The sequence below is a fragment of the Pleurodeles waltl genome, chromosome 4_2 (assembly GCF_031143425.1).
Source record: "Pleurodeles waltl isolate 20211129_DDA chromosome 4_2, aPleWal1.hap1.20221129, whole genome shotgun sequence".
Lineage (NCBI taxonomy): Eukaryota > Metazoa > Chordata > Amphibia > Caudata > Salamandridae > Pleurodeles > Pleurodeles waltl.
The window spans coordinates 839,701,138-839,723,908 of record NC_090443.1 but is presented as its reverse complement, the minus strand read 5'-3'; the positions used below and the strand labels follow the sequence as shown (position 1 = coordinate 839,723,908).

Here is a 22,771-nt window from a genome sequence, read left to right as displayed (position 1 = left end):
GGGTGGCCCCCATGATGTCCTTATCAACATACTGCCTTCATACTCATTGGGGTTCTCTGAAATGTCTGGCTCAAGATTCTCAAAATGTTTCTTCCAGGATATTTTTATGTTTTCTTCTCAACACATATTTAGCCTTCACTTGTATTGTTCACATGTGACCCTTGCGAAGGAACTTGCTAGCTTTGAATATATATATTTTTTTCTAACAGTCGACCCTGAACTCTGCTACAGAAGTGAAAAAGTGGATACCAAGCATTAAAAAAGAAATTGAATATTTCTTGGAGGTAAAGCTTTATATCTTTATATCCTTCCTAAAGCTTTTGTATTTAAAAAATCATGACTTTGCTGCTTTCTACCCATTTATCTATCTTTTTTTGTTTTAAGGTAGACAATAGCCCAATGAATGTTAATGCTTTACATGTGACGTAATGTGATAGGATATGCATATAGACAACAGGAGACAGTTTACAAGGTTAGAATATGATGGTGACAACATTAAGAAATGAAACTCAAAAAGTAGGTACAGCAGTGTAATATATACAGTTTACACAGTTTTAAAGCGTAGCCTCTCCATTCCATCCGAGACAATACATGTCCCTAATAGAAACAGGCCGATATGCCCCCAAGGGGCAGAAATGGCCTAAAATAATATTGCCCCTCAGGGAGCGACCCTTGCCTTAGGGGCCGAACCCCTCCTGTAAAAAAATAAAATAAAAAAAAATCCCTGGTGGCTAGAGGTTTCCTGCCCCCTTTGTGGGCAGAAATGGCCTCAAAATAAATTCCCTCCCCCCTTGGGGAGCAACCCTTGCCCAAAGGGCCATTTCCCTTATTCATAAATAAATTAAAAAAAACACTCCCTGGTGTCTTGTGGAAATTCGTGTAGCACGATAGTGATGTGTTCAGAAAGGAAAGGAAACGCCTTTCCTTTCATGCCTTTCTAACCTCCCCCGTCCAGAGGCAAAACTAATCAGTTTTTCCTTAAGGTCGTGCTGGAAGCCATACTTTCAGGGCATAGGGGGCAACCTCTGATGAGTTCAGCATTCGATCGCGCACTGATGGACGTCATCAAATGTCACTGGGTGAGGGTTCCAGGAGGGGGGGTCGAGGTGGGTGATTCTGCTGCCATCCCTGCCCATGAGGTGTGGGCCGGTGCCAGGACGTAATAGTTGCTGTGCCACGGACGTAACCATTACACCCTTGGCACCCAAGGGGTTAAACTTTAGCCAAAGCTAACGCAAGCCCAACATAAGGTATACAAGATACAAAATAATTAGGCGCACCATTCAGCAAAGGCATTGCACAATTTTGCTCCAGCCGCTCCTAAATACCAGGAGTAACAGCCCTGACAATTCCATTACATGAAAGTTAGTGGGCCTTAAGACCAGTATCAACCTCCAGCAGGGTTTCAGCATGGTCGGTTCCAGTGGAGTATATCTAATTGTCCATAATTCAAGCCCTACACAGGCAAGGTTCACTATAAACCGTTCCGCCCAGTCTCTCCAAATCTTGAAATACTTATGAGGGCACCCCCTAGCTTAATAAACCGGGTGCTCTAGGCCTATACAGAAGTCCATGCCATTTTCCCACCCTTCCCAGGATTGGCCCTAAACATTCTTCAATTCTTTCGCAATGTCACGCTGTGCCACAATCGGACCCAATCAGAGCAGCACCCTTTGAATCCTGTTACCCTCCACTTCATCAGCAATATGTAAGATAACCATTTTCGGTTCCCAGGAAACTCCTCAGTCCAGCACTGTCCCCCCCCCAAAGTCCCCAGCACCCTCTCCCAAAAGAGGGCCAATACTGGACACCCCTAGAAGGTGTCTTATCAGGTCACCGTCGGCCTCCCTGCTACGCAGACAACACCCTGAATCAATCAGCCCCATTTAAAAAAGATGCGTCCTTGTGAGGTATGTTGGTGCAGTATTTTGAGCTGAATAAGGTAGAAGTTTGCTGCCACCACTGCTTCTCTTGGGATTACTACCGCCCTCCCTCCTGTCCTCATCATCAAATTAGCCTAGATCTTTAGACCATGCCTATCTCACCACTGCCATGGGATCAGGTTGTTGGTGCCACAGCACACAGTATAATGCCAATAATGTGTGTTTTAATGTTGGTGAGCAAATGTTTGCCTCTAGAGGTGAATAGGCAGTGCGTTTAGCGGCTACGTGTAATTAGAGCGTGAGAGCATGACCTAGCTGGAGATAACAAAAAAACTGAGAGTGATGCATTTGGTATTCCTCTTGCAACTCCAAGACAGCTTTAATGGAGCCATCTGCAACAACATAGTGCCAACAGCATTCCACCTGACAAATCTGCATAATGCAGACACCTGAGGAAGTCTAGTCCCTCTCCACAATGGGATCATCGGAGTCAGCTGGTCAGCTCACCCTGCGGACCTCATGGCCTCTTTCCATATTGCCAGTACCACTCGCTTGGGAGTGGGCAAAGTAGTTGACAAGGTGCCACCATATAGCAAATAGGGGAGACTGTCTTGACACCGGACCCAACCCTCCACTGCAAATGCCAGATCTTCAAACCCCTCAAACCTCCAGTCATTAAGCACTAGGAGATGTGCCACTCTGTAGTATTGCAACAGATCTGGGGTGGCAATGACGCCTTCAAAAGTGGGTCAGCAGCATTTTGCAATGGCAGTGCGGCGCGTCCCACCATTCCACTGGAGTTCCAGCAGTAGAATAATAGCACAAGCAAATAAAGTTTTTTTCACCAGAAAGGGGAAGTCTTGGAGCTGATGTAAAAGCTGCAGCAATGTGACCATTTTAAAGATGGCCGAGCGGCCAAGTAGGGATAGCTGGAGGGATCTCCAGAATTTAATAGCACCTAACAGTCTCTCTAGCTGAGAGTTGAAGCACTGTCCTCATTAATATACACTCTGAGGTATTTGAATCCCCATGGAAGCAGTCACAGTCCCGGGATCAAAGGCATGACCGTTGAGCAATGGGAGGTCGGGTAGATGTGCAATTTTGCCTTATTAATCCGTAAGCCTGAATAGACCCGTAAGGTCGACAGTATTTCAAGACCGTTGGTCCAGTGATGGGAAGGTCATCTAGGAAGAGCAGGACATCGTCAGCATACAGTGAAATTCTATCACTCACCATCAGGGACCATTGAAACCCCCAGAACAGGGTGTCAACCCTCACCCATGTTCGGTCATCAGGGCAAAGAGCAAGAGAGGGTAGCGGGCATCCCTACCGAGTGCTCCTCTCAAAGGTGAACCAAAGGGAGATGACAGCGCCAATCCTTACTCTGTCCTGTAGGTGGGTTTAGAACAACCTAACATACCTAATGAATTTGGGCCCAATTTGCAATTCATTGTTGGAAATGGCCGATCCTGCAGGGTCACACCCAAACTTTGTGCCTCTTCCTCCTCTTTTTCTGACCTCATTTTTGTTGACTTTAGGACTCTGGGCACTTTACCACTGCTAACCAGTGCTAACGTTCATGTGCTGTATACTCTAAATATGGGAACATTGGCTCATCCACAGTTAGCATATTTAATTAACTTGTAAGTCCCAAGTAAGGTTTACTATGTGGGCTGATAGCCTTTAAATTAAATGCTAATAGTGGGTCTGTAGCACTGTTTTGCCACCCACTACAGTAGCTCTGTAAACATTAATCCGGCCCGGCACTACAGAGCCTGTATGTACAGTTTTAAACTGCCATTTTGACCTGGCAAGTGCACCCCTTGGGTAGGCCCTTGTTGGCCCCGAGGGCAAGGTGCAGTGTATTTGAAAAATTGGACTTCTACTTTTTAAGTTTAACATTTCCTGGTAGTGAAAAACTATTCAATTTGTTTTTAAGTAAAGCAAAGCGTATCTCTCCCTTAGGTCAACATTGGGTTTACCTTGACGCAGCCTTTAAGTGTAACTTCCAATTGGGAAAATGTAAGTTTGCAGTTTCGTGTCTCTGGACTAAAAATTTTAAATTACAACTCATGTTGAAGTTGGATTTTAAATTGTAAGACTGAAAATGCCACTTTTAGAAAGTTGGCAGTTTCTTACTTTCTTACTATGCCTCTTCCTGTCTCTGAATACACGCCGAGGGTTGCTGACAGGTGGGCTTTGTGTATTCCCTCTATACAGTCACACACAAAGAGAGCTTAGGTGTGTCTTAATGGACCTTAATGGGCCATTAACTTACTTTGATGGTCGGGCAGAGCTTAGCACCGCCTCACTTACACCTGAATATGGCTGTGCCTCTTCCCACACAAAGGGCTGCATAACTCCCTACAGAGTGTCTGGAGCCAGGGAAATAAGTGCAGGGACCTTGTGATCTTAAGGCCTCTTTGAATTCTTCCCCACTTCCAAGGCACATTTGGGTATATGTACTGGACCCCAAACCCCACCAAATTCTACAGGAACCAAGGACGCCCTGCAAGGAAGAAGGACTGCTGTGCTGCCAGGAGGGACTGCTACTCTGCAACTGCATTGCTGTGTTGGCCTACTGCTGCTTGTGTCTTACTGCTGCTTGTGTGCTGTGCTATAGGAAGAACTGCCACTTTGCTACTAGCTTTGCTCTGCTGGCTTCCTGCCTGCTGTTTCTTGCCTGCACGGAGAAGGACTGGACCTGTTCTCTTCATCCTTGAACCCAGGATTCTCCAAGGGCTTTTTGGTGTGCCCCCTGTTTCTGCAGTCTCAGGGGCATCAAAGACTGCATGCAACTCTCCTGGTGCTGCTGGAATCCGCCACCTGTGAGTCCTACCCTGTCCTGAGCTGCCCCTCTCCAGCCCAGGGCCTCAGAAGTGGGTTCTGCAGCTGATTTCTGCAAAAACCAACATATCGTGCCCTCAACGTGGACGCTTTGCTCTTTCAAAGGTACAGTTTCAGCAGACCCTGTGTCGGTTCTGTAGCTGGCCTACTCTCCATCACCCTGAACTTTGGATTTGCACTGGTATCTTGCCCCTTATGGTGCAGCAGTCCACAGAGTGGCCTGGGAGATGCTGCGCTGCAGCAGGCCGGCCTTGCTCTCCGAGGTTTCTGGCAAGGGCCCCACCCCTCAGGAGCAATCACCCTGCGGCTACTTCCGCTCAGCAGGCCACAGCCAGGCATGGCCGCAAGGGTCAGGTGGACCTCCACTGCGTGATGTGGCTCTTCCGGGTGCCAATCCCAGGAACTAGCGAGGAGATAGGCCAATCAAACACATCAGGATCGCAGGTACCGGAGAGTCACTACATCTCACGACCCATTCTCCCAGCATGCAGGCTGCTTCTCCTCTACAACCTCCCAAGTCCAAACTCCCTTGCGGTGCGGCAGTCTGCAACATTGCCCAGCAGCTGCCGTAGGTGTGCAATATCCAGGCCAGAGAGCCCTGGGGAAAGGTGTGGATGTTGATAGATCGGTGTGGTGTTGAGCTCGCTTACAGAGTAGCTGTCATGGCTGGCTTCCAAGGCACGCCCCTACACATCATAATTTCACAAACATAACACATACACTTGTACACAAAATAAGAACAGTACATATGTTTAGGCCTGTTCTGTGTTACTCTGAAATAGATGAAGGCCTTTCACAAATGTAGTGGGTTTTTGAGGGGCAGAGGTCACCCAGGGGTGTGGATGTCATCATGGCCACCGTTGTGTGCCTTTTAGAATAGTTCAAGTTGTTCATCAAGACAGTTTGATGGAGAAATAGTCTCCAACTATCTTCACTTTTGAAAGCCCCTGGATTGGCATAATACATGCTTTCCCAGAGTCAGCTCCTTATGGAGGGGTCAGGCAAAGAGGTGTTTGAACGGAAAGGGATGCATGGCATGAGGGGGTGTTATCACCCCCAAATGGTTGACTCCAGCGAAACAATCCCGAGGAGCTGGGTCAAACATGTCACATATTGGCTAACTGATGTTTTAACACAACATTTCAAGTTCCAGTAGAAACATATTTAACTAGTACTAATTTGATCAGGGAATAAATTACATTTTGTATGGTACATGGCTTAGAAGACCAGTCACTACAAAAGTGCATTTAATCTAGACAGGCTTGAATAGGTTCAAGTCGACAGTAAATGTCTTGCATCACTCATTCATTACCCCTGCACCCCCATTACAGTGTTTGGGAAAGGTCTCCATCTGATCCTGAGTTCCGCACAACAGGCCTAAATATATGCACTAATAATAGAGTAGGTGTGTCAATAATTAATTCATTACAAAACGTTTTACATTTTATGGAAGGTCCAGAAAACATTGGCTTTCTAGTTTTCCTTCACCTGTAGCAGGCTTCTAAAAATCATAGCAATGTGACCCGACCTGCAGGTCTAGTGACTGGAATAATCTACTCGACGTAACTGTAATACACTTGACCCATAATTGTATGATCTTAGGCAAATATTTTATATCATTATGTTGCCTTTTTCTTCATTGTCAAACAAGAGTGCACCATCAAATGTGAGTTCAGGATGTCTACAGTAAAAAAAAAACTCTTGTTGGATTAAACAGACTAAACCTTTGCTCCATGTATAATAAAAAACCTACCATACATATAGGGTACATATGACACCAGACTTTCCTCTTGGTTCATCAGTAGCACTGTCATCAGGGCAGGAATGTTTCTAAGTTCATGTTTTGAAACTCTTAATGTTGATACTATTAAAGCATGTGTGGTAGTGCACTGTCATTTAAGGAGAGCATTTTCAGTTGAAATGGCCACACACTTTCCCACTGGCATGCAGTTTTTCTTATAAAACTTTATAGCATACAAATGATAATGTGGAAATTGGGTTTAAAAAAATATTCATCATTTGCACATTACCAAGTAGAGTTCTCTGATTTATTTTGGCCATAATAAAATATTTGTTGCCATTACAGAATTTAAAAAAGTGGTTTCCCTACTACTGAAAAATATTTTGAAATGTGTACAGTTTTTTTTGTTAATTTACAAGCTATTTAAATGTGTTAGAAAATAGTGACATCCTGTAGCCTTTCGTTTCACACAGCAATATTGTCAGACAGTTCACTTTTCTTTGTCTGACTGCAAAGTTAGAGGATTTTGTAAACACGGTCTCCAGGATAAAATAAGGAGCAATTTATAATAAGATATAAGCTGACATATGACCTCCGCTTGGGTTCCCTCTGTAGACTGGACGAGTAGTCCCTAAAAATAGCTCACGCTGATAACATCTGATTCACCATAGTGAGTGGGTGAGTAGGTTTCTCAAAGGCCTGCGTAGGTATATGCTACAGCCTTCTTATAACATAAATACCATGCATAATATGAACAGTGTATGTTAGTTATATTTCTCAAATAAGTCTTTCTACAGGGTGTTCTGTTGTAAACACATCTATGCCCACCAAACCCTTAGCCTGCCCACCTCATTTAGAAAAGGACAGACTTTTAAATTACTGTGTTGGCTCTGTTGATGAAATACTTCCTCCAACGGGCCTTACTGAGTAGGGGTTATTGGAGGAAGGGCATTTTACCGTCTGATCTATTTAGAGTGAATGCTGTGATGCCTTTTAATTCCTGTCCATCGCCGCCAGCTGAGGAACAGAAAAAAAACAATAATAACAAGCAAAAACTCATACTGTGGTGCAAAAAACTCAAAAGTTTGATGGATGACTGTCAGAACCAAAGGTGGCTGTCCACCAAACGTTTACTACATTGAAATGAACCACCATGACATCAGTTCCATTCAGTGTACATAGATGACTGATGACCCAGCAGTCTTACCTAAATTCATCGGCCGGTGTTCCTAATCTCCTCCCCCATCCAGACGGACACCACTATGTCCACCAAACTCTAAATCAGGCCCTGTGTCACCTCATGATGCGAATAGATTAAGAAATGTCTCAGGGATAGGCAGCTGATCAAAGCACCAAGAGAATACCTCAAGCAGAAACGTTTTCAGTGTGTTAGAATAGGTGGTATTTTCAGTGGAGGGGCATTGCAGAGCTGAAAACTGGCCATTATCGTAGCTCGTACTTTTTAATGATTTTTGTGGTTGTCAGCTACCCGATTAGAGTCATAGTAGCACTTGTGCTAGAACACACAATATGATCTTCTTTGATATAGCTGGGGAAGAGACGATTAGAACACATATTGGCCATTTCACAAATGTACTTTCAAATCTGAAAATACCTTCATTTACACAGGTCAGAAATTCACAAATCTGCAGTAGTAAATCCCACACAGAAGGTGAGAACTGGGAAATGCAATTTAGGTAACCTTTGAAGTTTAGGAACACTGACAAACTCCTAGGTTTGAGGACATTCACAAACTCTTATCTTACCTTTTCCCATCCTGGAAATGATAGAAGATTTACTGCTGCCATAGGTTGGAGTAACTTTCCAGACGTCCCCAGTTTTGTGAGCGGGTAAAGTAAGGGATTTGTCCACTGGAACCACCAGTTTTTCACTATGGAGGACAAAAAACTGTTCCATCCCCTCTGTGCATAATTGCACACTGTGTAGAATTACACACAGCAGTGCTGGAGCACTAGAACATCCGGTTCACAGTTGCAAGTTTACGAGAAAGTCTTACCAACTCATCAAGATGACATCCCAGATGCCTGGCCAAATGGATCTTTGACGTAAGTCGAGTTGAACCAAGAGCTGTATATAAATTAATTAATCATCACCAACAGTTTCAGTCTTTCTTAGTCCATAATGAGAGTTTGATGAGAGCTCAAACATTTTATTCATAAATCTCTTTATATGCTAATTTTCATTAAGGCAGTATTAATTTCATCAGTATAATTCACAAAATAATAAGGAGAGTAAGCAATCAATATTTCATAAGCAAGTTCAAAAAGCATGTTTTATAAAGGAAAGTATAAGGATGGTTAGAAGGGGTGAAGCATCAAGAAAAGGTGTCAGTTAGAACCCATAAAGAGTTCTATATCGAGAGCTCAAAGGATAAAGCTTCAACTTCAAATATCAGAATCAATAAGCAAAACATCCAATAAAGAGATGTTTGAGAAAAATTAGTACAGTCAGTTGAGCTTCATAGACTTGGGCAGATAAAGTGTCAGGTGAGTAAGTGGGTGTGCTGATCTACTTTAGGAACACGCACTATTATAGACGGTACACTCTTCAGCTTTTGCAACATGTTTCTTCTTCCAGTCTCTAGTCATCCAATCAGCTTATGAGGTTTCTTGGGAACGGACCACTCCTTCATCTCTTCTCTGGGATACACTACCGCAAACTGCAAAATTAATTAACCAGAGTCATCTCTTATCATCAAGTGTCCTTATTGTTCACATTACATGATTCAGTCTTTTACTTCGGAAAATTAATTTTGCCTGTGTGAACGATCACATCTAATCTTGTAAATGCTGCCCTTACTCATATCATCAATGGCTGTTATTGTCTGTTAAAAAGATGTGCATTCTTTTCTAGTACTTTGTATAATTTGCCTCTAGTTCTCACCATTCATTTTCTTCAGGAGTTTGCATTTCATGTTTGATCTTCTACATTACCTCACTAATATACAAGGTCTTTATTCATCACTCTACAATACTTAGGGCCTGATTTAGAGTTTGGGGGAGGGGGTTACTCTGTCACAAACTTGACAGGTATCCCATCCAATGTATTACGATCTTGATAGGCTATATTGGGATCGTGATATGGCGGACGGGATGTCTGTCTCGTTTACAACGGAGTAACCCCCTCTGACAGACCCTAAACCACTCCCTTATTGTTTAAGGTTAGATGCAAACAGTTTACCCAAGTTAATACATTTTATTGAAACATATGCTTATAATAAGGTCAGGAAAGACCACATTTCACATTCTTGAACTAGGTCAGGAATAAACATAAATGAAGCTTCAGCTATTCAAGCTAAATACATGTAACAGTGGCAGTTTCATTCAAATTTCATTTGCAGCTTAAAGCGCTCACCTTTCTTATGAGGCCTACATGTTAATTCTGCACTTTAGTAGTATTAACTGTATTGTTTTCAAAATTAATAAAATCTTGTTCCCTCTAATCACCCCTTTGATGGTTAGCTCAACCATCACAAATTCTCCACAAATGATTTGTCAGATTTTGTTCTCTTCTTCAGTTGAGTCTTTTCTTTTTCTTTTTAAACTTTGACAGTCTTTTGTACTCTTTGTTAATGTGATCACATTATTTTAAATTCTCTCTTCATTCTTCTGTTTCTCTCCATGGTCATTCTTCTTTAGAGATCATGTTTGATACCCTTATAAAAGCCAAAACAAGGTCAGAAAGCAAATATTACCAGGGGCATTAATATTAGTTTGAGAATCCCTTGTCCTGCTGTTGAAAACCCATTTCCTATAGCAGAAACTCCTCTGTCCAAGCTGTTTAAGACACTTGCAGCTTCTAAAGGTTTTAATTCAGGTTTCCGGTCAGAAATATTTTAGTGTATTCTAAAATCTTCTTACTCCCCTCAGGTATATACGTACAACAATGCTGAGCTTTCAGCATCTTGCAGACTCTGCCTTTTTCTGTGAGTAACGTGTGTAATACTAATCGATTTTGCAAAACCATGGATCTGATTGCAACTAACTTAGTGTTTACATCCACGAATACTCCACAAGTACTAGTTGCCAATTTGTCTACTATTGTTGAAAGCTTTCTGATTTTCTCATCATTTAAAACAACTCCTACTGGTGGGATAATTACTTCAAAGATGTCTCCAACCAGTTGTACTCCATCTTTTACAATACATTGGCATCTGTGTGAAGATGCCATTGTCAAAGCATCTGTACTGGTCACATGGTACATTTTAGGAAACATTCGGCCTAGATAACATATACCTTCCCATTCAGCCGAAACTGAAAATAAGCATCTTGTCCACAAATGAAATAAACTCCAGAAGTTCCTTCTCCCTGTAAAGTTTTTCATTTTCTTCCCATTCATTTGAATATGTGTTCGCGACTGCTAATCCCTACCTATATTGTTATTTTCTTTTGGAAACACAAATGTTTCCTTTTTGTCTGCTGCCCAATTTCAGTTTAGGACAAACACTTTTCTTTATAAATTCATCTTCCTTTTTCCAAACATTTTTCAAGATGTCTTCCTGTTGATTTCTACTGTGTGAAATGTTAGTTCTTCTTTGCTTTTGCATCATAACAAATACCTTTTCTAAGGGTCTCATCAAGTATGTTTAGTTGTTTGCGTATGCCTTAGCCATGTTGATAGATTTGGATAGGAAGAAATAATGCCAAGTATTGTCCATCTCTTTTGCCTGTGGTTGTAAATTCATGCTCTTCTATAAAATAATCTTAGAAAGAATCAAGTTGTAATTGGAATAATAATATTCAGAATACTGTTTCCTATATACTAAACTAAGCAAAATAGTACATATGATAAAATAATGTGATGGTATGTCACCTCCTCCACAGCAGACAAAGGTACATGAGCTCAAACATAATAGCCCTTTGCTTCTAAAGCTTGTATATATTATTGTACTAATGTAGAATAAACATTTGTTGTGTAATCTTCTTTCATGTAATCTACTGAAAATGAAGCCTTCAGTTGTTACTTATCAATCTTGTGTGTTTTGTCGTAGGACTCTTACCTTCAGTGTAAGACTGCTAGGCTTATGATGGCAGCCCCATCGCGTGTGGGTGACTGAGTCAGTCCCACACCGGCTGGAAGCTGTCGACCTGACCTCAGCGGCTAGCTACCAGCATCTCACCCAAATCTAGAAAGTAAAGGCGATTTATGGCAGCCTAAAAACATGACACTCTGGCTCCGCAGGGAAGTCATGGTGGAACAGATCATACCCCTTTCTCTCAGTTACACATAGTCTCACATATGAAAAGGCAGATAAGATGCAAGAGAACTTTCAATATATTTATTGAAGCAATTTCATCCAATTATGATTTTTTTAAAAAGCATGAGCTGCGATTATTAGGAGAATGAAACCTAGTGCAGTTATGATAGTGATCATTAGAGTACAAAATATAAATAGTCCAAACTTCCTGACATAATCATGAATCTAGTGATTCCTATCTACATCCTAATGTCTAAACCTGAGAGCATAGTGGTGTTAGCCCTTCTACATGTCCTGGTCTATGAAAGGAGCCCTGACCCGAAGCCTGTAAAACGGCAATGGTCTGTCTGTTCTGTTGGCAGTCCTCTCAGTTGACTGGAAAGACCAGGCCAGGATCAACAAAACTGTTGACAAAGTGGTGCACAGCATCAGATACCCATAACTAGAATGCCCTCTCTCCTCCTTTGCCCTATGTGTTGTTTATATAACAAAACATGTTGTGTTTTGAGAATAGGCCTAATGTGATAATATGTCTGAGGTGTCAGGGATGACTCCATAACTCTTCGAGCTACAATACTAAGTAAACAATTTGGGCACTGAGTGAAATGCGTGCAAAGGACAGGTAAATGTAAAAAAAAAAAACTATGCCTTCTCAGAAAGGAAGCTGCTTAAATGTCAAAACAATCAAGCTGAAAAGTGAGCTATTGTAAAATGATAAAAGGAATAAAAATGAATAAAATGTGCACATGTATTTAAAGGCATAGACTGTAAAATAAGGGTGTCCAATCTAGGCACTAAAAGGAACCCACAACAGTGTCATGGGTATTGAAATTGAGTTAGTTGTGTCAGTCTCTGGTGTGAGATGATGGCATAATTGTGACAACTAATACTACTACTATAAATGTAATGCCCACAATTATATTGCATCTAGCTCTGAATAGGAAACACATGTTTGCCTAAAGTCAGATTGTTTAGAACAAAAAGGTTTAACAGCAAAAATGTCAATAACTCATTTTCACATTGTCTTCATAAACAGCTTCTTAGTTTTTCGTTTTTTCTCTTTAATGTAGTTAATTTGTTCAGCTTTATTTACAGCAATCTTCATATACTCATCCTTAACCCTGCTCCATTTTCTTCTGAAATGTTATCCCTACTCTTCTACTGCAGCCTTGGGCCTAAGGAATATTTGTAATTCTTTTAATTTAGTAACTTACAGTCTATCAATTTCTGTCTCTATTTTATTTCAACAAAGTTTTTCAAGACTGTTCTCTTTTAGAAAGGGTTTCAGCGTTTTTTCCCCCCAATTCTGTTTCAGTGTGATGTCAATGGAGGTTCAAACAGTTCATTGCTCACATGAGCCATATTTGATATTGGAACATTCAGGGCTTGGTTCACATAGTAAGTCCATTCAGATGCAGAATATCGCCAGCAAGGTACTCTTGCTCTTTTTGATCTCCTAGGGGCTTGTTGATCTTCTTCTGTGTCACTTATACTGCCTCCACAGCAAGAGTTAGCAGTATCCGTTCAACTGACGCACTTCACTTGATCTCAGTTTCTTCCCACCATACCTTCTTCGGCGTCCAGTGTTGTAGAGGATTCTTCTTGGTCCATTACTCTTATCTTACCTGGATCTTCTACTTGCTCTGATGGTCTTTCAACTATCACTTCAGTTTCAGCTTTTACTTCCCTTTCTTCTCCTCCACCAGGAGTTTCAATGCCACTTTGTGAATTGTCAGAATTCTTGACTGAGACAGCTGTATGAGGTTCTTTACCCCTTCTTTTTTCTGCTGGTGTGCCTCTTGTGGTACCTCTTCTCGATGCTGTACATCTTGCGGTGGTGCATTCACCAGCCCTCTGGGTTCAGGCTCATATAAAACTATTTCTTCACATGGATTGCTTGTTCTCTGGGTATGTGATGGACACAGTGAGACTGTAATTTCTCTGTGTTGAGTAGCTCTTTCTCCAAATCCCCCCCCCCCCAATTGGGAGAAAATGCGCACTATAACAAGGGTGAATCTCAGCCCATAGCAAACAGGTATTTTTCGAGAAAGTCCATCTGCATCCTGTTGAAGGGACCACCTGATCTTCCTATATAGTTCAGTGTCACTGATATTCTTTTCTCTACATTCATCTGTTGGCATGTTACACAACGATGGCACAATTCATCTGCAAACATTCTGAACTTGATGTTAAACAAATTCTGTTTAAACTACCTCACCATTGCATGTCTCTCTAAATATGTAGGACCATGAAAATGTTGTGTCATAGGAAACAACAAACTGTTTGCCAACATGAGTCTTCCATCTGCTGAGATCCAAATGTCATTAGCATTTTTTCCACATCCTGCTCTAATCCATCCCTGTTGTTGTTCTTCTTCTGGAATATCCTCCTGCAACATTTTTTTAACTCGTCTCATGTATCAGCAATAGGCAACAATATTGAAATGCAGTGTCTTCATTGGATTCATTTGCGTAGGTACCATTAAGTGTGCAGGACACAAGTGCACAGTACCGTGCAACTTCATCAGCAAATAGATTTCCAGCTGTGACATATCCATTGTCACTTCTGTGAGCTGCACATTTAGCAACTGCAATTTCTGTGGGTAATTGCAGTGCACTCAAAAGTCTTCTTACTGATATCCATTCCTAATTGGGGTGCCTAACTGTCCGAAGTCATGGACCACACCAAAATCATATTGACTATCTGTAAATATAGTCACTCTCAATTGGGCTGATAGAATGCACGATCTTGCCAGATCAATCAGTTCTGCAACTTGAGCTGCAGTAACACCTCAAAGCCATGAAGCTTCTACAGTTTCTTAAATTGTGCAAACAGCGTAAGCTGCTCCCAGGACACCCTCATGAGTTTTCAGACATGAGCCGTCAACAAAAATTACATAATCGGGCTCAATCAATGGTTCATCTTTTATGTCTGAACAGAAAGTTGGGTGCAAAATAGGGAGAATAATGGCGCTCAGGGTACTGCTAGGCCAATTAAAGTAGTTAGGGGTAGCCTACACAAGGGAAACACCCATCCCTCAAGGGTTCAAAACAAACCCAACATTAATTTGCACAAGGTGAGGCCCCCTTACTAGAACAATATTTTTTACTTTCACAAATTACATACGTCAAAGAATCAAGTGAGTACAGTTCAAATCAAAAAAGTCGAGATCCAAGTGAGTGGTTTCAAGGGGATACAATCAAGAAATTTGTCATCAGTCAGTGTAAAGTCCAATCCAGTTTAGAGATTTAATAGGTCGCAGTAACAATTTTTTTTTTGCAACAACATCCATGAAGATACATTCTGAGCCAACACGTGTTTCGTCTTGGGGAATTCTTCTAATCCCCAGCGACTTCTTCAGGGCTCTCTATTGTAAATAAATGAATGGTATTAGAAACCAAAATGCTCAGACTTTATGAAACATCATATAAAAACTAGAAAAGCGTCCCATTCAAACCCGAAGGCAAGAAGTAACTATAGAAGTGAGAGGAAAGTAGATAAAATCCAATGTTTAACCAAACAAATCACCAAATACAGAGAGAAAAAGAGGTGCTACCAGTCACACTACATATTACATGTCACCAATAATTGCACTCACATCTATTACAGTGGCACGTTCACCAAAATCTCTCCTTACTGCTAACACAAATCCCTCAAGGTGTTGTTCATGCATCAAAACGAGTGAAATTATTCGTGAAAGGTTCCCGCTAATCTATACATGACAGCATTGTCATTAACATACCTCATAAGCTTTCAATCTTTGAAATTTACTGCAAGTCTCTCCAAAGGGTAGGTAGTGTTCCAAAATAACTACTCGAAAAAACAACATACCTAATTTAGCCAAAAGAAAGCATGACATGCCAATAAACAAGTTACTAACGACCGTAATTTCAAATAAAAACAAACAAATGGAATTTGCGTGTCTTACGTCCGAATCCAAGTGTATTAAGAGACTTCAGTAACTTGAAAAAAGCCGTTTCGTTCCAGGCTATGAACATAGAAATACAGAAAGAAAGGGTCGGAAATGTGAATCACGCTAGCAAATCGTAGAAGTTATTAAAGCCCTTAAGGCTAAAGCAAAGTTAAAATGACCCATATTTTCTTACCTAACCGTATTGCATGTTGTGTAGAGTAACGCCCAAAACAATATAAGACGCCACGATGCGAGTACGCATCGGCGCGTCTGGAACTGGCGGGGAATAAGTCATCCCCGGAAGCGCGAAATCAACTCGCGCAACAATAGAGACAACGTACTACAGTCCGTTGTACGAACAAAGCGTTGTTTCGAAGAGCAGCGCCATATTGGAGATACCTGGCTAAACGTTCCCCTATTTCTAGGAAATACGAACCAACACCATAAAAAATCTTCTAATCGAAAGAAGGTACCATACAAGTCGGAAAAAATAAGTAAATGAAAATATCGGAGATCAAGATTAATAAAGTGCCACTGTATACTCATCGTGTCATCAATGTCATCATCATTATATAAGTCAGGTGGAAAACCAAGGTTCACGTCCTATGAATACAATTACAACGTATCCCAAACAAATACATTGGTGATTTATCACTGTGACACCCACCAAATAATAACTACAATTTGAAAAGGAAAATTTTACATAAAATCCTAACAACTGAAAATTATGTCACCAGACCGTAACAAATCACGTATGTCTATTAGCAAATGTTGCCCACATAGTTGTAATCAAAAAGACTTTCCATATAAGAATTGTAAAATATGAGAAGAAGGCCAATAAAGAAAAAGTAAGCAGAAATGCAAAGGTTAATGAAAAGTTAAAGTTAAAACATGAATACTTTTCCAACAGTGGTTAGAGTGTGAGAATTTTGGTTAATAATTCACAAATTCATACATATCAGTTGAAATACAATACAATCATATCCATATATGATACATATGTTAACTGGTTATTGTCTCATTTGCATTAGCTGCGATCCCCCAAAAAGAATTCCAACTCTCTGTCAGAGTTAAGGCCCGATTCCACAGCTTTTAATCTCATTATCCAAGTTGCCTCTTTCCTTCGTAGCATTAGTTCTCTATTGCCCCCTCTCGGGTTGTGGGGAACATGTTCCAGTCCAAAAAATTTGAAATTCTTATGTATCGATTGTGCATTACAGGATAAGATATGGGCAACTATTGGATATCTTGTGTCCCCATTTTTGAGCATTCGCATATGTTCACCAATTCTGGTCTTTAACTGGCGTATAGTACTCCCTACATAGATACGTGTACACTCGCATTGTATTACATAGACAACATGAGTAGTGTTGCAATTAATCATAGTGCAGATTTTGTACGTTTGCCCATTCAAAGAAAATTCTTTAATCCCATGGCATGCCCAACGACACGTTCCACAATTACCACATTTGAAAAAGCCAATTGTTTGTGTAGAAAGCCAAGTTTTATTAGAGGAAACAGTAGTGAAATTAGGACTCAAAATATTTTTTAAGGTTTTACCTTTACGGTATGTGGTGGGAACTCTTTCCGGTATAAACTGCCAATGTTTAGCCATACACTTCACCAAAATCAAAGAAGCATCATTAAAATCCGTTATAAGGCGTACCTTATTTGATTCGTCAAACACGTTTCTACGAGTTCCAGTTTTTAGAGTATCACTCCTATTAACATTCCTACTTCTTAGTTGTGCCTTCTTAATCATTTTTTTGGAATAACCACGTGCTCTAAATCTTTTGCCCATATTACTCACATGATATAAAAATTCATCATCCACACTGCAATTACGTCGTGCTCTCACCATTTCACCAAAGGGAATGGAAGCTATTTGAGGTCGCGCGTGAGCACTTGCAGCATGTAAAATAGAGTTGCATGCTGTGGCCTTTCGAAAGAGTCTACTTTGAATTTTGTTGTCCGCAATAAAGACCTCTACGTCTAAAAATACAATCTTCTCCGCACTGTATTGGTACGTAATTTCTACATTCATGGCGTTAGAATTTAAGAAAGTGCAAAATTCTAGCAATTTTTGTTCTCCACCAGTCCAAATCATGAAGCAATCGTCTATAAATCTCCCCCAAAATAAAATATCGGTTTGCCATTGAGTGGATTCGGAGCCCCAAACCCAATTGTGTTCAAACCAACCCATGAAAAGATTCGCATAGGAAGGAGAGAACTTAGAGCCCATTGCAACACCCCGTTTCTGCCTAAACCAATTGTTGTTAAAAAGAAAAAAGTTTTGAGTTAGGATTACATCTTTTATGTCTGGCCTTGACTTGGTGCATAAATCATTGACATCTAGACAATCATGCTAACTTCATCATCTTCAAGATCGTTTACAGTTGATGGGAAAAGTTTTGAAGGGTTTGGCGTTTAATCCCTCTTTAGTACTATAGTGTCGGCAGCCAGGATCAAAATTGTTCATACCTAGTTAATGTGCTGCTGGTCATGTATTGGTTTTTTGGTTCAGGTAAGCAAGATCTCAGCTGAAATGGGGCACCAACAAAGTTAAAGGATGTGCTATCACTATGTTTTCTTATCTTTCGATACGGACACCAACTGCCACAACCACTTTAAGGCAGCTGGGCAGTCCTGCGGCTACACGGTCAAAGATAATTGCAAAATAAGCCACAGGTCTTCAAGAATCTCCATGGATTTGAGTAAGCACTGAGAGAGCACAGCCCTCTCTCTCACAACAAAACAATGTGAATATCTTATTGTAATCAGGAATTCTTAGTGCCAGGGCGCAGCAGACTTTTCGCAACTCTATGAAAGCTTTTAAACACTTGTTGTCGCATGGAAGTGGATCAGACACATCTTTGTGTGTCAGCCTCACTAGCAGCTTAGCTATTTAGGAAATGTTTGGAATCCACTTTCTACAGAAGCCAAACATTCCTACGAACATTCTGACTTCTCTCTGAGTTCTGGGCTGACTTATCCACAGTATGGTGTCAACTCTCTTGTGTGACTCCTTTCTTGCTCCTTTTTCAGTCGTATGTCCCAAGTATTGGACTTCTTTCTGACAGTACTACAGTTTGTTTGGGGACACTTTATGTCTGTTCTCAGAAAGAAGATTCAGCAATGCTATAGTATCCTGTTTACATGCTTCTCGAGTACTCCGTGCCACAGTAGGTCATGGACGTGCTGTACCAGAACTTAATCACAGGGCATCTGTAAGGATTCAGGATTTTTCTTTGGAATAGAACTTTTAGTATACCCTTGTGGAACTCGACAGCAGGCGAAAACTCTCTTGAAACATGAAAGAGAAGAAGAACTGGCTGTCTTCATGGAATTAAATCTAAAAGAAAGCTCAACAGAAATCCAAAATGGGAAGCCATTCTCCAGTACATGGAATGTGGCAAAGGATGGTGGCTGGATTTTGTTCCACAGGGCAACATGCAACAATAACGTTATTAATCTTTCAAAGATCCTGCACTATTTTATATTTACTGTTGGGTTTCTGCAAGTCCATTGTAGGGGAATTACGAGTACTGCCAACACTCTCTTTCAGGATGCCTTTCTTCAACATGTTTTAAACTATTAGTGTTATTCCTGCCACTGTCTGTGGGGGTCAAATTGTATGGTGGTGTTCTCAGAAAAACTACATTTGGTTTTACTGTGATGCAGACTGGTTCTACACCTTTGATTAGTCCGATGACTTTCCCTGTAAAAACCCATACTTTGGGGTTCACAGTCTCTCTAAAGTCAGGGGGCAACTCTTCTACTCTCCTCACTGGGTACAATCCTACAGTTTCTCGTTGGGCTAATTTGAATTTTTTGAAAATTGTTCTTAAATGCTGCAAGATCTCCCCCTAGTCCATGGCACATGAATGTACCCTCCTCCTGATATCTCTCCCATCAGATAAGCCAAAGCTTCTCCTTCATCTGAAGGACCTGGCGGTGTTTTTCCATTTACTCAAGCTACCTCTTCCTGTTTCTTTTACTTTTCATGTTTCTTAGCCCATCTGCTTTCTAATTGTTCAAATTCACTCCATCAGAAAATACATTTTATTAATGCAGTGATGTGTAGTTGAATTCCTGAAGAATGCATTGTCTCAATGGCTTCATCATCTAACTGCAAATTGAAACTCTTCTGTAATGGTTGACTGTTTGAGAGTTCAACCTCATATTTGTGTGTTTATTCATTAATTTTATTGTGAGTGGTAGCAGCATGCCTTGTGATCTCTACACAAATAAATCAATTGCTTTCCTTGATACTGGTTCACATGCCCATGGTTTAAACATTTCCTAATTATTTTTCCTATAGTTCCACCTTCAATCCTCTGATGTTTAATGGTCTCCCCTTCTCGGTCTCTTGTATGATGAGACCCTGATTTTCTGTCCGTCAATAATTCTGATGCCAAATGTACCATATTTTAGGAAACACAAAGGGCCTTCCCTCTCTGTGATCCTGCACCATTGCTGAAGCCACAAACGTGTGTAACCCTACATTATTTGTCATATTGTGTGCTGGTGTACCTTTGGGAGGCGCCTTTTCACCTTCCTGAACCAGAATTGTCGCATCACCTCTCACCAAAACTTAAAAATCTTTTATATACTTCATGTTTTCAAATTAATCAACAATATTTCAACAATTTGTTTCAAGTCACAAATGTTTTGGTTCTGTTCCATATATATGTCCATTCCCCAATAAAACCTTCTTCCAAACACAGTGCAGCTCTGTACAAAGAGTATCCAACCACAGCCTGGCATTTCACACCAACAGACCAATCTTAGCGCAACACAAATGACGCAACAACTCGCTCCTTGCAGCAGTTCACCTTCCTTTACAATCTCTTTGTACACACACAGTGCTACAGTTCTACAGCTTTATGCAATAAAATAACAATCTATGTCTGCTCCTCTAAAGAAAACAAACACAACAATTAATCAACCGGAATATTCAGGTTTTTACCCCCTCTGACTTTTCACAAGCAGTGAGAGTTTTCACTCATATAAATTAAATCTCGACCAGCGGGAAATCACCTGAATCAGTGCAGCTTCACCTCTGCTTATCCGGTTCAGCTAACATTGATCAGTATTAGTACAATCACAACAAATAGTTACGGTCCCTGTCTCAATTGTGCAGCCCGTGGTACCTCACGCCCTACACCACAAATCTGTTAGCGGACAAGAAAACCATAAACAATTAATGTTTATCTTTATCTTGAACTACTTCTTAGTATTAGTCTGATAACCTCTTCAACTTCTTGACAGTAAGCACATAAGCATTATCAATTCATTGAACACGTGATAAAACGCTAATAATCAAAACTATTGCGACACATGACCCTATTGATACTCACACGTCCAATTCTGCAACCACCTTCAAAACCACACTCCGTCAATCTTCAAAGTTCAGGCTATGGGCTTTGGGGCATGGGCATTTCTCTAAATCAGGGCAATTAATTACAGTTCCCTTTTCTCATAATGTAAACCGTCCTTTGGATACCAACTTTGCTGGAGTGCTGGGACATAAGATTCACAGTTACCAATTTACAAGAAAGGCCTACCAACTCATCAAAATGACATCCAAGCCACTAACCAAAATGAATCTTTGATGAGATTACCCAAGAGCTGTATATAAGTTAATTAATCATCACACTTTTAATCTTTCTTAGTCAATAATGAGAGTTTAATGAGAGTTCAAAAGCTTTATTAATATATGCTCATCTTTATTAAGATGGTATTAATCTCATCAGTATAATTCACAAAATAATCAATAAGCAGATTAAGCAATCTATATTTCATAAGCAATTCAAGAAGCCGTTGTCACAGCCCCTTTAAATTTACAAGCTATATCTTGGTATCTCTGTTTTAATGGACATAACAGTACACATTCTGACCTGGCAAAATCAATCAATCAATCAGAGTATTTGTAAAGCACACTACTCACCTGTGAGGGTCTCAAGCCGGTGAGGGGGGGGGGCTCCTGCTGCTCGAACAGCCATGTCTTTAGATGTCTTCTGAAGGTAAGTAGATCCTGTGTCTGATGCAGGTGGGTGGGAATAGTGTTCCACGTCTTGGCAGCGAGGTGGGAGAACGATCTGCCACCGGTGGTCGTTCTGTGGATGTGTGTGACGGTGGCGAGAGCAAGGTCGCCAGAGCGAAGCTGTCGGGGTGTAGAAGCAGAGCCGTCTGTTGAGGTATTCTGGTCCAGTGTTGTGCAGTGCCTTCTGAGCGTGGGTGAGGAGTTTGAATGTGATTCTCTTGTTGACGGGGAGCCAGTGTAGGTCTCTCAGGTGGGCTGTGATGTGGCAGTGGCGGGGGATGTCCAGAATGAGGTGTGCGGAGACGTTTTGTATTAGTTGCAGTCTTTTCTGGAGCTTGGCCATGGTTCCTACGTTGAGGGCATTGTCATAGTCCGATTTGCTGCTTACGAGGGCTTGGGTGACCGTCCTTCTGGTTTCAGTGGTGATCCATTTGTAGATCTTCCGAAGCATGTGGAGGGTGTTGAGGCAGGAGGAGGAGATGGCGTTGACTTGTAGGGTCATTGATAGTGATGAGTTCAGGATGAATCCCAGGTTGCGTCGGTCGGTGTTGGTGTGGTTTCTAGTGTGGCAGGCCACCAGGAGTCGTCCCATGCAGAGAGGGGGGAGCCGAAGATGAGGACCTCAGTTTTGTCAGAATTCAGTTTCAGGCAGCTGTTCTTCATTCAGCGATGGCCTTCATCCCTTCGTGGAGGTTGGTCTTGGTGATGGCGGGGTCCTTGGTGAGGGAGAGGATCAGCTTGGTGTCATTGGCATATGAGATGATGTTGAGGTTGTGCGATCGGGCGATGTTAGTGAGCGGAGCCATGTAGATGTTAAAGAGGGTTGGGCTGAGGGATGATCCCTGGGGTACGCCGCAGATAATTCTGGTGGCTTCAGAGAGGAATGGAGGGAGGTGGACTCTCTGAGTCCAGGGCTCTGTTGCGGATTCCTGTGTCATTAAGGCGTGTGCGTAGGGTGTGGTGGCAGACGGTGTTGAATGCGGCTGAGAGGTCCAGGAGGATGAGGGCAGCAGCTTTGCCATTGTCAAGTATGGTCCTGATGTCATCGGTGGTGGCGATGAGGGCGGTTTCAGTAATGTGGTTGCTGCGGAATCCAGATTGGGATGGGTCCAGAGTGTTGTTC

The 22,771-nt window shown here is 41.4% G+C and overlaps 1 protein-coding gene across 1 annotated transcript in view; it reads left to right on the top strand.

The window, feature by feature from the left end:
* The window catches only part of LOC138293376 (uncharacterized), an 87,241-nt gene that overhangs the window by 21,781 nt on the left and 42,689 nt on the right, over positions 1 to 22,771 (top strand). Inside the window, exon 3 of the mRNA XM_069232572.1 lies at positions 210 to 284. Within this exon, the coding sequence (XP_069088673.1) occupies positions 210 to 284 (75 nt within the window). The remainder of the gene's footprint in view (positions 1 to 209; positions 285 to 22,771) is intronic.